We start from the raw sequence: 14,325 nt of genomic DNA on the forward strand, positions 1-14,325 counted from the left end.
AATATAAGTGATCTTAAAAGGCTGCTGGTAACTCCAAAGGATTTGTGCAAGAGCCAAAGTGTATTTCAGGGTTATTAGCAGAAATTAACATTATAAAGTATGGCACCCTGTCTAAAGAGACAGCATGTTACTGTATTCTGCACTGTCAGTAACCACCAGCAGTTCTCTCCCCTAAAGTTCGCTGTTGGTTATCCTTTTAAATCATTAAAAGGATTGTACAGAAAGGAGAAGAAACATGCAGAGTTTGTTGTTTTCCAGAAAAGCAAGGTTTGAAAACTTTGCATATTTATTGAGAAACCCAAGAGCTACTTGGTTTACTTCTTTAATGGCATGCAAGAGAAACTGGAGTGCAGCTCTTCCCGTCTGAAGCCTGCACGTACAGTAGCTGCCTTCCAGTAAGGGTGCGTGGCCTGTGATGATCAGGTATCCAACTTTTGGAGGAACAAGGCTCTGTACTTCTTAAGTGGTACTGATTTTCCCTTAACTCAGCTGGGGAGAAAGGCAGCCCCTTTTATTTCGGTGCTATTTTAACTGCTAAGCCTCAGCAACCAGAGTTCCTCCCTCCACACCCCTCAGGACTCCCAGCCCAACAAATTAGCAGAGCAGGACTTGGAGCTAAACTGGGCGACGCCGTGGTGTTTCCCGACGGCTGCCTGCAGCCTCCCCGCCAGCTGCGCAAGCAGTGGCGGCAGATACAGTTCCTCCCTATCCTCCCTCCCAGGGCAAGTGGGGATACCGGCCGCCAGCCCCGCACCGCCCAGAGGGACGGGGGTGCCCCGGGGTGGTTGTCCCAAACAACCCGGAGGCCGCACACACACCTCCTGCCATGCAACAGGCTGCTGGCTCCCTTGCTGCGAAGCTCTCCGTGCTCACCCCCCCGTGCCGTAAGCCCCACTCCGTTTGAGGGTGTGTGCTGGGGGTGCTCAGCAAAGAGCTACCAGATCACCATGCCCCAGGGCTAACGCAGAGGAAGACTTCCAGGCTGGATCCTCATCGGGAATGAGTTTGGGGTTAGGTTATTCAGCCTAGAGCCCCTGTGGGCATGCACAGAAAGGGATTTCCAGGGGCCTTACAAAATTTGTAATTAGAACATAAAGGTCCTGTGGAATTTAGTGACTTCCAAGCTTAGGCAGCAACTGGGATGGCTTTTTGCAAAAGGCAGACTTCAGGCTTTCATACCTAAATGCCGCGCCAGCCGTTAACTGGAGGAGCCGGCAGTGGCTCTGCTGGGGCGCTGGCACAGCTGAAGCTCAGCTATGTGTTTTCTGCAATGCACGGAGCTTGACTGCAGGAATCGGGTCCTTGACTGCAGCGGTCGGGCCTCAGGTTTCTCCCGCATTCCTTCGACATTATCCCACAACATGCTGTTATTAAACTCCGAGACAGATCATTTGAAATGTGGTTTGTTTTTTTTTTTTTTTTAAATTTTCGTCCTTCATCAAGTCTGCAAAACGCCATGGATATTGCTAAACCTTTCTTGGGCAAACTTCCAGTGTCAAAGTGAAGCTGTTTTCAAGCTCATATTCACTGAAGAACATATGGGAAATGTCAGCACTTCAAAATAAGAAATCATGGTATCTCTCTCCATTTTAAACTGAACCGCTGTCTAGAAGACATCCTCCTAATGTCCTCGATGTTGTTTAGATTTTGTAACCAAGCCAAGTATTTTAGTTGTCACTCTGCTCTTAAATGCCACTTGCATAAATAAGGTTCTTGCCCATGATTAAAGGGCCCTTTGTTTTAAGGAATATTTATATCTTAAAGTGTCTGGGGTTCCCATGAGCCAGTTACAAATCACAAAGCAAAAACTCTATGGGTCGCACAGAATCTAAAACCATCCAGAAAGTTGCATTTATAAAATTGTTGCTACCATAGAATTATTACTCACTTTAAACAGATTTGTTAAGGCAAGCTGGGCTTTTTTTAAGAAATGTTGTTGTTACACGCTAGCTGCCTTAGCTGGCTGGGACGGTTTCCCGAGAGGAGAAACCCAAGCAGGTGACTCCGAAGCAATGACCAAGCCTCCGCAGGGCTTCCATACCCCATCAGCACGGGTTATTCTGCACACACCAAAGCCTTCCTAGCACTAACGCGCAGGGTTTTACAACAGAAAGCAAAACTGACAGTATTAAGGACTAGCGTTCAAGGACTTCTCAGGTTTTTATCCATCGGATTTAAGACAGGCTGGACTCCGGGCTCTTTCCACATTCATTTTGCCAGAGCTCCATGAGGCTGGGGATGCTCGACCGCTGCCGGGCCAGCATACCAGCAGACAGAAGCACTCGCCTTTACGAGGGTTACTGACTGAATTTTAGTAGTATTTATCCCTGAAACTTCTGGCACCACAGCAGATGTAAATTCCATCATCCTCGATCGGCGCCTTCAGCCGCCTTGCGAGGCTTGATGTTATTTCCCTTCCAGAGGTTTTGTTTGTTTGTATATAAAACAGTTCCCTGGCCCGTACCCAGCAGAGTTTATTGAGCTCCTGGCGCCATTTCCTTTGGCAGCCTGTCGGGGGTTTTAGGCATCCACGGCCCCAGGAACCAACTGAGCAGAGCCCTTGGCAGGGTCTATAAATGCTTAAGACCCCCCATGGCCCAGAGACAGCGCTGCTGGGTGGGCAGTGAACCGGGGTCCTGCTGGCGGGGGGAGCCCGCCACCCCACCTGGCTGGGCTGGGAGCCCCACGCCATGCCTCTCGTGTGCCGCGGCTCTGGGGACACGTCCAGGGGATCGCACAGGAGAGGGATCATGAGCGCACACCGGCGAGGCTCACGGCCACGCTGGGCAGTGCTTGCACAGGAGACCCCGGGCAGCCTCTGGCAGCGGGTGCTCACGCAGCAGGAGGGGGAACGGTGCTTGCTCCACGTCTCAATGCCCAAAATAAAACGTTCAAAACACTCCTCATAATTAGGAGAACTAGCTTGCTGGGAGGGGAAATAGGCACTATTAAAACGCTGCTCTGAGTACTGAAATTTAGCTTAAATAAAGATACAGAGCTGCACTGCAATTCCGATTATGTGCGGGTGATGTGGGTTTAATGGATATGGGCATTTCACAGACAGCTCGTGCACTATGCATTACTATGCTCATGGTAATTATCCCTTTTTCTTTTTAAGCAGCACATAAAATAGTCACATAAAGCTTGTGTAAATGTCGTGCAGGAAAGTTAGGGCTCTTTGCGGCAACCATGTCTTATCTGCTCCCATTTTTGCAAAAGCCTCAGCTCCTCCTTGCTGTGGGTAGCTATGGCACTCGCTACACCCTGCTTGCTCACATGTGTCACCTTCTCCAGCTCCGTGACAAATAAAAAAGAGAATGAGCAGGCGATCGGGAATGACATGGCCACAAAGTAAAAGTAGTGAACTGTATTAAAGAATCGAGCCTTTCTATCCATTAATTAGTTGAAATAAAGTCACCATTTACCACCTGTTTCATTATTCTTTTCCTCACCTGGCAACTAGACTTTTTTATTTAGTCACTTTGATCAAAGGCTGTGAAGTGCCTTTATCTAGGCACTTCAGATAAAACTGCTAGCAGAAAGGCTACCCCTAAATACTCGGTACTGGCCAGCCAGGGCCGGCGGCGCAAGCAGTGAGAGGAGCTGCCGGGGCGACCCCGTGCCACAGGGGCTGTGTGCGCTCCCAGGCTAAGCTCCCACCACCCACCCCTGCAAAGTGCGCCAGGAGCTCGCGGGATCCTGAGCAATCACAGAATTTGGATGTGTTTTTTTCCAGCAGCTACAGAGCCAGGGCACAGCAGCAACAAATAGGGGGTGGCAGCTTACGGACTGAAGTTTTAGGGGTAAAGAATTTGGACGCACAGATTCTTGCTATATCCTGACTCCTCTCCATCATTTTTGGGTAGTTTCTGTATTAACCATTTGTTACTGGTTACAGCAGCAAAGCACAAAGCAGTTCCCACCCCATACCTCTGGCAGAATACACTCGAGGCAACGCCACAGTTTATTGATTACTCTACGCCTTTCGGTGTAAGGGGAACATAACTGTGTCTTATCAGGACAGAGCTGGTGACGACAGGCGTGCAATTGGTAACGAATGGCCCTGCCCCACGGAGGGACCACACACAGTAATGATGAGATGGTCAAGTCTGAATGAGTACCTGGACGAAGGGGACAACGAGAGGTGAATCTTGAGCACGACAAGGCAACCTCAACCTTCCCTTTTTTTATAGCCCAGAGAACGATACCCCTTCCCCTCTCCCACCCCTCTTCCTCCTTCATCGATGTCCTCTAGATGCGATTCTTCAAAACAGCTTTTGACAAAACAAGACGAAAAGGTCACAGCGGCTAACGTCCTCCTCAATATGATCCTGTTTGAAGCAATGCACTTCTAGAAATTCCAAGATTAATTACTTCAAATTCCCTAGCTTAAACTCCTGTGTCATGCCAAAAAATATATCTACAGTAGCCACCCTACCATGGGCTTTTTGGCCATGCTTGGCTCAATGAAGACCTGAAGGTTTGTGCTCAGAAGAAAATATTTAAAATACGTTTAAAACAGATTGAGAATACTGTTTTACTGAAAGTTTACTACGACCAAGAATAAGAAGCATATTTGCAACTAGAAGCCTGAAGACCTCTAAGGTCTTGATAAAGAAATGTTGATATCCCAGAGGGATCCTCTGAAGGTCAGCATGACAGAAACAACCGGAGACAAAGGGAAGGAAGACAGCTTGCCTTGACATAGTGGCAAGGTCTGGAGAAAAACTCCAAGCCCACCTGCACAGTTCCCTGCTGCAGGTTCTATGCTTCCTTATTTAAAATTAAATGACATTTAGCTAAAATCTGTACGGAGTCCATTACAGCGTCCACTGCCACCGGTGCCTGCAGCACTGGTGAAAGCAGGGGTCCTGCACACCGGAGGCTTGCGCCTGCCGGGCTCCAGGCGCACCAGGTCCCCCTCTACAACCTGCAAAAACCTCACGCTGAGGATTTGTATCTTGTTCCTAAATTAGCTCATGACCACAGGTGCAGCATGTTCCTAAAATATTATACAGTGGACTATCTTTCTAGGTATCCTTTATACAGAGCATTATGTTTTGGAGGGAGGAGGAAGGAAAAAGAATCAGATCTCTCTTCAGTCTTAATAATAAGTAAACTTTTCCAAAGTTGCACTTACTTCAAGTTAGTGCCGCAATACCAAAACGTGCCCTTCTTGCACCTACACTGAAATCCACAAACTATAAGGACTTACTACAATCTTTTGAAAAGTGTGCTCATCCCATATAACACACGTCTGCAGGCATGCTAGAGTCCACTCGGGACTATCCCAGACTGCCTGGTAAGTTCAATTTTGCAACCATAAGGCCGGGGAAGTATTTCACCCCCTCTCCCTGTCAATTACAGTTAAAAGAGCAATAGAAAATACATTAGTAGTATAACATTGATGTTAAAAATACATACCAGTATATCCAGGCAGGCTGCTTTAAGTAGAGTTATCTGGTCTGCAATGGTCAAACTTGTAAAGCCTGGCAATCGCTTTGCAAATTCCACTATTTTAATAATGCACTTTGTTGCAAGTTCACTGAATTTGTCCCAAAGCCCGAGGTCCAGTCGAACCCGATGATCTGCACTGGAGTTCTGAAAAGGCAGACAGAAGGCACCATAAATCAACAACGTCCCTTTCAGTAAATGGTTTTCAAGGGAAAGAAACAACAACTGAGTATTCCTTCCAGAAGTACTTTCTATTAACATTCCAGGCATTTTCTGCAGCTTTCTGTTGGGATGATGCTGGTTTTAAACTTGGATTAATCGCCTGAAAATTCCTTGGATATTTCTCTGTTACTTACGATTGCAGAGGCCATCTGTACAAGGAATACAAATGAACTTAAGCATTTCCAAATGCCACTATCATTTTTCTTCCTTGCCATTATATAATAAGTGCATTGAGAGAGACAATTTACAGTTGTACCCCAGAAAATATAAATGAACAGTGGAACAAGAATATCGGGTCCTCATCTGGAAAAAGCAGCACAATATTTGGAACATAGTTTCACATACTTCAGGTCTTAGCAAATTAGTTCTACTTAATTTATCTGCTGTGTGGCTCTGCAAGAGTTTTACAGCTTTCTCAAGCTACAGTCTCCCATGAATTAAAGAGCATTTCTTTACACGACGTTAGGAAAAACACCATGTGTGCTGATGAATGCTACATGCTCATTTGACGGTGCATCCAACATATACCCTACTGTTTGAAGTGTTACAACGACATTCCAGCTGCATCTTTCTGAGACTGTTTCCATATATTCATGTATCTCAATCCAAAAGTCCGTAATTTGCTAGGATGCATAGCAAATCTGTGTTAAGTTTGTGATTAAACTCATGTTTTCATACATTCAGAATAACCACTTAACCCTCAAAAAGGTTAAACATGTCAGCCAAGAACCGGCCAACTCAAAAGTTACTGTGATCTATTTGACACTAGTCCCAACAGAAGATGGGGGCATGGAGAAACCTGGTGAGTCGTTTCCAACCCACCCGTGATTCCTGTGGGGTGACAAGAAACAGGTAACGGCAGAGCTCTGAAATACCTGAGGCCCCTCTCCTCCTTCCCCAGCATGCAGCATATTCCCATTTTGGCAGCATTTGATCCAATGCTGTTTCAGATGCAGCCAGCGCAATGGTTCCCCCCCACTACTTCGTGAGCCACCAAATTTAGTGTGCATTGCAGCTGCCTTCAGCATTTAGGTGATCATTGCAAGAGGAATTTTACCTGTAAAAATATGGTTTTGAATTTGCAAAAGGTGCTGAGCTGCAGCCATGGAAAACCAAAGGCAGAGTTTCTCTCCTCCATGTCTCATCTGAGCTTGTTGACTAACCAAGAAAGAGAGAGGCATCTCCAAAAAAAGGCCCACCCACTCCAGACAGGTACTTAAGGCAGGTAAGGGAAAATCCCCTCAGGTGGTGGCTTTCTCCCCAGCTGCAAGGGAAGCCCATGTCATTACCCGCCTTAGCCTTAGCTGGTTGAAGTTGTAATGTTAAATTACATTTAAAGTTGAAGGAGAGGAGTCTCAACCTAAAAGTCTAACAGACATGGCAGATAAACAGCCATTGAAAAGCATTCTATTTACGCAGATGGCACTTTCTTGGAGGAAACCTCTCTAGTGACCCTGCCACCATCACTGCTGATGGTGAGGATGTCCACCTCCTTGGAAACTTTTGAAGCCATCAGCTTTCTTTAGTTCACAGGAAGGACACAGGGCCTGAAGAGGTCGCTGAGGGGACGTGGGATGAGCTCAGCTTGGCTGTGATGCTCTGTCACCCCCTCCCAGGGCTGCCTTAGCAGATGCCATGACCACCGTCAGTCGCGAAGGGGAAAGCCCTGACAGGTCCTAAGCGCACCGCCAGCCCGACATTCACCCTCGCTTGCAAGAGGGTGGAGATTTGAGCCAGTAATACTTATACTAGGTCCTTATTACAAAAAGTAAATGCTAACCATGCTGAACAGTTTGAAGGTGTATACATGCTCTTCCCCGCTCCCCCTCTTTTTAAGAGTTAAGAAATTAACTTCATCATGTCTATTTGAATTTTTATTCTGAGAGCTTCCTCTATTTTGTTTTGGTTTTTTAAATGACAGGAGAAAAGATAGGAGAAAATGTCTTTATAATCCTAAACCTAAAGAATTGCCTTCAAAATAGTTCAAAACTAATGGGTTAACAGTCATTGTAATGCCCTTTGAAACATTTCTTTCGGCTACTGGAGTATGCATCCTTCAGATTTATTTTATTTCATCCTCAAGGACCTTGGTGAAATACAGTACATTGGAGAAAAAATAAGATCAAGATGTGCAGTCATTCAGGCTGTAATTAAATTTAATAGGCAGTTTATCCAGTTCATAGAAAGATGGCATAGCGGAGAGCTACACAAAGCAGAGCCTAAAGCAGGAAATCATTTTACAATAGGGTATCCATCTGGAAAAAAAGACGTTGCATGAAACCAGCAAGTGTGAACGAAATCTTCATCAGTATCATATGAGGTTATTTTATCATGCTGCAGTACTGGCAACGGGAAGTTTGACATGTCTTCTATTAAGAGTAATGCATGGCTGTCTTAACAAATGTAAATCTAACTCACTATTATGCAAACTGAAGAGAAGGGGCAGTTAATAAAATACAAAATAACCGGGTGTTTTATTACGCCGGGTGCCAGATTCCTCAGCGTTGGAGCTAATGTGGTTTACACATTATCTTCGAGATGCTACAAATGGAAAGACTTTTAACATTTTATTTGGTAACGAATGTAGTTGCAAGCGTCACGGAAAATAGCTAGATTTTTAGCAGCGTTTCTGAATATGTAAAAGCAAAACTGACTCGATAACAATGTATAGGCTGAACAGTAAAATACGGGGTTAATAAAATGCATGTTAGAAACAGAAACTCTGATTAAATTTGCCTGGGGATCTCCTCTAACCATGCTGTGAAAAAGATGCATACGCTATGACTTTTCCTGAATATTTCACTGAAGCAGTTTTTTGGGTGTCTTTTCCAGGAGCAGCCTTGCATGTTTTCCAGGCCTTTGCACCAGCGCACATATGGTGGAACAATACTGTAATACACCCTAGTGGCATCTTTATCAGTGGAAAAGCCCAATCTTGCTATGAAATCCAATTAAACAGCCATTTTTGCCACATAAATTGATCCCATTTTTTCCATCATTTTTGTTTTTTCATTGCAGGCTGCTCTATCTCCACATTAACGATACGGGATGAGGTACTCGCAGAAACGTACACAGTAGCAGAATCCCTACCGTCTTTAAAATCCACTTTACAGAGGAAACAAGGCTCACAGGGGCACTCTGCCCTAATCAGGAACACTTGCTATGCCTCTTTAGTAAAAGCAGTGATGCACTCCAGCTCCGGCGAGCTCTCTGAGGACCAGAGCGCACGTCTCTGCTCTGTCCCAGCATCAGGGGAGAGAGAGAGAGATACATATACATATATACATATATATATGTATGTATTCCTCTGCAATGGCACAAAACAGTAGCCGTGTAACTCCTAAGCCCAGAACTTACAAAGGACAAAATGGCGCAGAGATGCAAAACCTCTCCCCTTCCAGCCAGCCAAGAGCGACCCAGGAGAACCTGCAGCAAGGGCCCGCAGAGTCAAAATTATTTTCCATTTTATCTTCCCTTTATCATGAGGCTGGATGTAACACAGCTGTAGACTTACAAATAATACCAGTCTCGAGGGACAAGCAGTATAGTTACACTCAATTATACTATAAAGTATGACATCTCCAGAGAAATTACTAAGGCACTCTCTCTTACCTGGATGACAGTAATAAAACAGATCTATTTATGATGGACTTTTGAAATCCATTACGTTTAAACAGCTTGCTGATTCTCATCATCGGCAGAAATATACTTGCCACTGCCCACCAAATGCAACTGTTAAGTCAAATGACCCAGGGAATTTAATATGAGTGCTATTCTCCCATTATTTTAAGTAGACTTTTATTAACTATGCAAAGTACGGTAATTATTACAGATAGGGACACTTTTTCTTTTTAAAGAGCAGATGGATATAAAAAAACATAATTGAAAATGCTTCACCAAAACCATTTTTGAACAAGTAAAAATATACAATAGGGGAAAAAAATCACCAGGTAACCTTTCCCTCTGGGAAATGCAGGCTGCAGTGCTCAAGAGCAAGAGGAGCCAGATACGCAAGCCGAATGTCTGAACAGATTTTTTTATGACTGAATCTCTGCAAGGTCTTTTTTACTCCCCTCTCTTATACTTAAAATTCTTTGCTCATTTTAGCAACAAAGAAAATAATGTTTTAAATCGTCTGAACGATCACGTAACCAAAGGCACACAGAGGCCACGCTTGCAGAACAGTTTCTTCCATCCACTGTTTCTATCAGTACGCAAATGCAAAGCTCATGAAATTCAAGTGAATCCACATCGACTCAATACACTCACTTTTCACCTCTCACTGAAAGAATTAAATAAAAAACTCTAAGGTTACAAAAGCAATCTGTATGCTCTGCAGTGTGAGCACACCATGCTTCATGACTGCTAGTCTGTAGAACTGGGCATAAAAGCAGGACTGGTGGCAATCTTCTACCCGTACTAGCTTGCTGCTATCAAGAAAAGTAGAGTGGCTACAGGCTTCTAGCTCCCCTTGGACTCAGCATTTAGAAAAAGGGCTGTGCGCTCCTTTTTTTTTTGACTTCTGGTCTCTATTTCAAGTGTTTCAAAAGGAAAGATTATTGCCTGAGCCTTGCCATTTGATTACCAGCTGGTGGTGTTGTCCAAGCACTGAAGCTGTGCTCCTCCGACCAGCACACACACCTTCTGCCTCCTGGATCCTCCTGGATCCTCCACTGCTGCGGAAAGGCTTCTGCTGCGCTCCTGGGCTGATGGGCAGCTGGAGATGAAGATGGCCCATACTCCAGCCCCAGCGGTACTGAGGAATATTCTTAATCCCCGAGGGTTTCACCGGGTGCAAGCAATGGGGGTGGGAGTGCTATGCTCTGTCCCTTCCAAAGCTGGGCAGAGACAGCATTCACAAAAATGCGCTCTTATACAGAATTCCTACCTAAAAAGCTGAAGTGGTCACCAGACCTTAGCTAGACGAGAGATTTAAATATTCCGCATTTCACACAGAGACTATGGGAATGCAGCAAGAAGACAAGGTATTTAGCACCACTGCTATTAGTTTTGACACAGCTGTTGAAGGAAGCTGTATTGCTCTCAAAGATTCAAGGTGAGCCAAAAATAATTCTTCCAGTATGATTTTGTTATTGCAACTTGTATAGCACCAAACCATGACAAAGCGGGAGGGACTTCAGCCACGTGCAGCTAATGGCTGTGGACTTCCAACAGACCAACGATAAAAACAAGAAATCTTTCCCCAAGCTGTCCGATCCGGCCTGAGATACGAATGACCAATATCCAGCATCAGAGACAGTGTGGTCAGGTCATGGTTACTTGGGACCCATAGACAGACCAGATTCATCCGTTCATTACTTAGACAAGGTGCTCTGAGTAAGGGCTCTGAAATTCCAACAGGGACACAAACTCACCACAGGGGCCAGCAGGAACCCAAGGACGAAGCCACAGTGGTGGCTGTGATATGCAACAAGACCCTCTCCAATTTCATCCACTTGTATCATTTCAAGAGCTAAAATATTCATGATACTTAAGCATCCAATACATAATGCAAGCATACAGGTGCCCAGGTTTATCTTTCAGCCCTCCAGGATCTTTGGCAATTACCAGTACGAAGTACCATCACACCAGCTGCAGTGCACTCTACAAAGCCAGAGGTAACACAACAGTACATACCCACACATTCACGTTGGGAGGTATACTGATATATTATTCTGTTATACTGATATGTTATTCTGGGATAGCCAGGCCATTTGCAAGGCAGCCTGTGAGCAATAAACTCTGGCACGCATACCAGCAGCCTGGCTACGTGTCCCAGCTGTGGACATGCGATCACCTCTTCTGCAAGGCATAAACTCATTGTTTTGAACTGGGAAGATTTTTTCACACTCGTTCAGAAGTGCTCTCGTGTTTGCAGCAGTGTGAGAGCCTGTTTGGAAGATTTTGTTCACTCCAAGATGAGGATGCAACTGCACATGCTGCGGGGAGGAGTGCAGGGCATTAACCCAGGAATTTCCTTGAAAAGACAAACTATGGATCGCACTGTCTCCAGCTTTGCCTTGGGTCATGTCACCAGCTGCCTGGTTTCGAGCTTCCAGCCTCGTACGCTGCACTAGTCTCTGGGGTCCTGCCTGCGCTTGCCTGCTACAGCAGTATTTACCAGCATGCGTATGCTGACTGTTCTGACTGCATCTCACCCAAGCAGGGATAGCACCAGGGAAGCGTTCAGAGGGCAAGCACCTTCCCAGACCAACCATTTTATGCAGGTCTCAAAATTAAACGTGAAAAATGTTTGTGAAAATACTTTCAGCAACATGAAAAACATGCTTTTTTCTAACATCACACCCTGTATGCTTGCTTTTCTTGCACTTAAATACAAAGTCTTACACCTAGACCTGAGAGTTTTGAACCTTGCACTTTGTAAAGAGATGAGTATGCCATAAAACAGTGAATATTGATGCCACACAGGGATTTGCCTAGATTACTCTCTGAGAAATTTAACATTTGTTTCAGTAGCAGAGCATTTACACAAAAGAGAGAGCAATCCAGTGAAAAACGTATTTCACCTGGCCTCTAGGGCTTGGTCCCGGCTCTCCAGCGGGGGAACCGTGGAGGACCGGGACCACAGAAGCAGGTGTCTCCTTGCCCCAGCCATGCCGCTCCTGAACTCCCAGCTGTGGTAGCAAGAGCACACACTTGACTACTTCGGGACCTTCTGCACATCCCTCTGTAACAGCCAGTGCTGCTACAGCTGACAGCAAGACCAGACCAGCAAAGTCATTCCTCTACCAACAGGACTCTAAACGTTACCTAACATTTATTTTTAAGCATCTGTTTTATTACTGCATTTGCAACTTGACCTTGAATTTTCTCTCTGAAATCAATATATATCACTGACCTTCCCTGTATTTAGCAACATACATATGTATAGAAAAGATCTATTTCCCTGACTCATGCTCTGAAGAAATTCCCATAGTACTGAACTTCTTGATGGGGGGCCGATTTTTCATTTCTAAAAGCAGCAAAAGTGTTTGCTGCTTTGTGGTGTTTTGGTAGACTGGGAGAGGAATAAACTCCAAACGAGCATTTTGGAAACCAGTTTATTCAGACATTTCATATTTTCCTTGACCTTGGTAGCTTTGGGACTGTCACCAGTAATCCAGCAGCACTTAAGAACTCTCTACACCTGCAAAGTTGTAATCCGTTGACGCACAAGCAGAGATCACATCTTTGGAGGCCAACAAATTTCTAATGAATGACGGCATGTAATTGACTCATGGACTCGAAGCTTGCCTCTTGGCTGGATTAATCTTTCAGACAGTCTCTCACAATACCGCTAAGTAATGCTTACAGTTAAGTGCAATTTCTCTTCTTCAGCATGTGTTTGCATGCATACCTGTGTTTTTTCATGACTAAGGAGGTGGAAGGGGTGCATCTACTTCTGCATCTATTTAAAACGTCTGAAGCCTCCAACGCAAAACTCACATCATCCAGGCCTATCTAGAACGTATGTACCACAAACCATACTTACCGTAGTGTATTTTCCCAGCTGGCAGAGTGAGGGGAAGGTTTCCTGGTGAGCTTTTCGGATCTTCTCAGTGAGATCATCCAACTCTGCTGTCATTTCATAGTTTTCTGTGGACTCCTGCTTTGAAGGTTCCTTCTTCTTTTTGTTCCTATCATTTCTGACAGCTACAGAAAAAGCAGAGACACAGATCACATGTGGTTATTCAGATCACCTCATGTTGCTCTTGACGCTCTACTTCAAAACACTGCAAAATGCTTTTGTTTTAAACATAATTTATTTTAAGTGGAGATAAAAATATTCCATGCACAGAGAAAACTAACACAAGCTTAATTACTCAACTGCAAGAATTAAATTTAATGGGATAATGATGAAACCAAACTTCCATAGGTGCTCGTTGTGGATGTGCCGTCACACTCCCATAGCATCTACCTTCCAAGAAAGTCTACTGCAACTTCACGTGCATTGTATGTGTCTCAGTAACTTTGTGAGGCGGGATTTTTTCATTGTATCCTTACAGCTGTGAGTGGTGAACGGCGAAGTCCTCTGCAGTGATGCAGTCGGTACTTTATTGGATGTGAACAACACTAAAGAAAGACAGCAACTGTCTCTCTTAAATTTCACAGTACGGAAGATAACAAAACCAATACGAATACAAACTCCACCAAGCAAAAGTTATTTAAAGGGGAAGTTAAATACGAAAACAGTAAATGAAAGAAGATGAAACACATTAAACTCAAGATCTGAAGATCAAAGGAGAAGCACAAACACTTGAAAGAGTAAAAATGGCAGTGAAGCTATCTAAAGTTGCTTGCCATCTGCTCCCGTGCTCAGATCAGCCTTCTACCTTCCCCGGGCCGTGGGGGATTACTGGAAATATGCATTGCGCGGCACTCGTGCTGTAATTGATTTCCCACATATTTGTGTTTTGTAATAAAATATGACAGCTGCTCCATCACCATGCTACTCTTTGTTCTTTTAATGAAAATAGCTTAATTTTACAAAACGTGCCCAGGAGATGAGTCTGTGTCCGCAGTATTGCCAGTACTTGTGAATTTTATCAAGAGGCTCGTTGTTTGCTAAAGCTAACGTCTTAAGCGTAACCAGATGCATAAGGCTTCACAAAAAAGCCAAACAAAATCAATCCCTCTCCCCAAAGACTC

General features: G+C 44.6%; 1 protein-coding gene across 7 annotated transcripts in view; it reads right to left on the bottom strand.

The window, feature by feature from the left end:
* RARB (retinoic acid receptor beta) overlaps nucleotides 1-14,325 on the bottom strand; it is a 336,849-nt gene that overhangs the window by 8,537 nt on the left and 313,987 nt on the right. For all 7 annotated transcript variants that reach the window (XM_087771085.1, XM_087771093.1, XM_009466441.2 and 4 more), the window contains 2 exons: nucleotides 13,169-13,329; nucleotides 5,425-5,601 (listed from right to left, as the gene is read on the bottom strand). In XM_087771085.1, coding sequence (XP_087627211.1) covers nucleotides 5,425-5,601; nucleotides 13,169-13,329 — 338 coding nt within the window. The remainder of the gene's footprint in view (nucleotides 1-5,424; nucleotides 5,602-13,168; nucleotides 13,330-14,325) is intronic.

The sequence above is a fragment of the Nipponia nippon genome, unplaced genomic scaffold (assembly GCF_047370975.1).
Source record: "Nipponia nippon isolate SJK-2023a ecotype South Korea unplaced genomic scaffold, ASM4737097v1 scaffold_1, whole genome shotgun sequence".
Taxonomy (NCBI): domain Eukaryota; kingdom Metazoa; phylum Chordata; class Aves; order Pelecaniformes; family Threskiornithidae; genus Nipponia; species Nipponia nippon.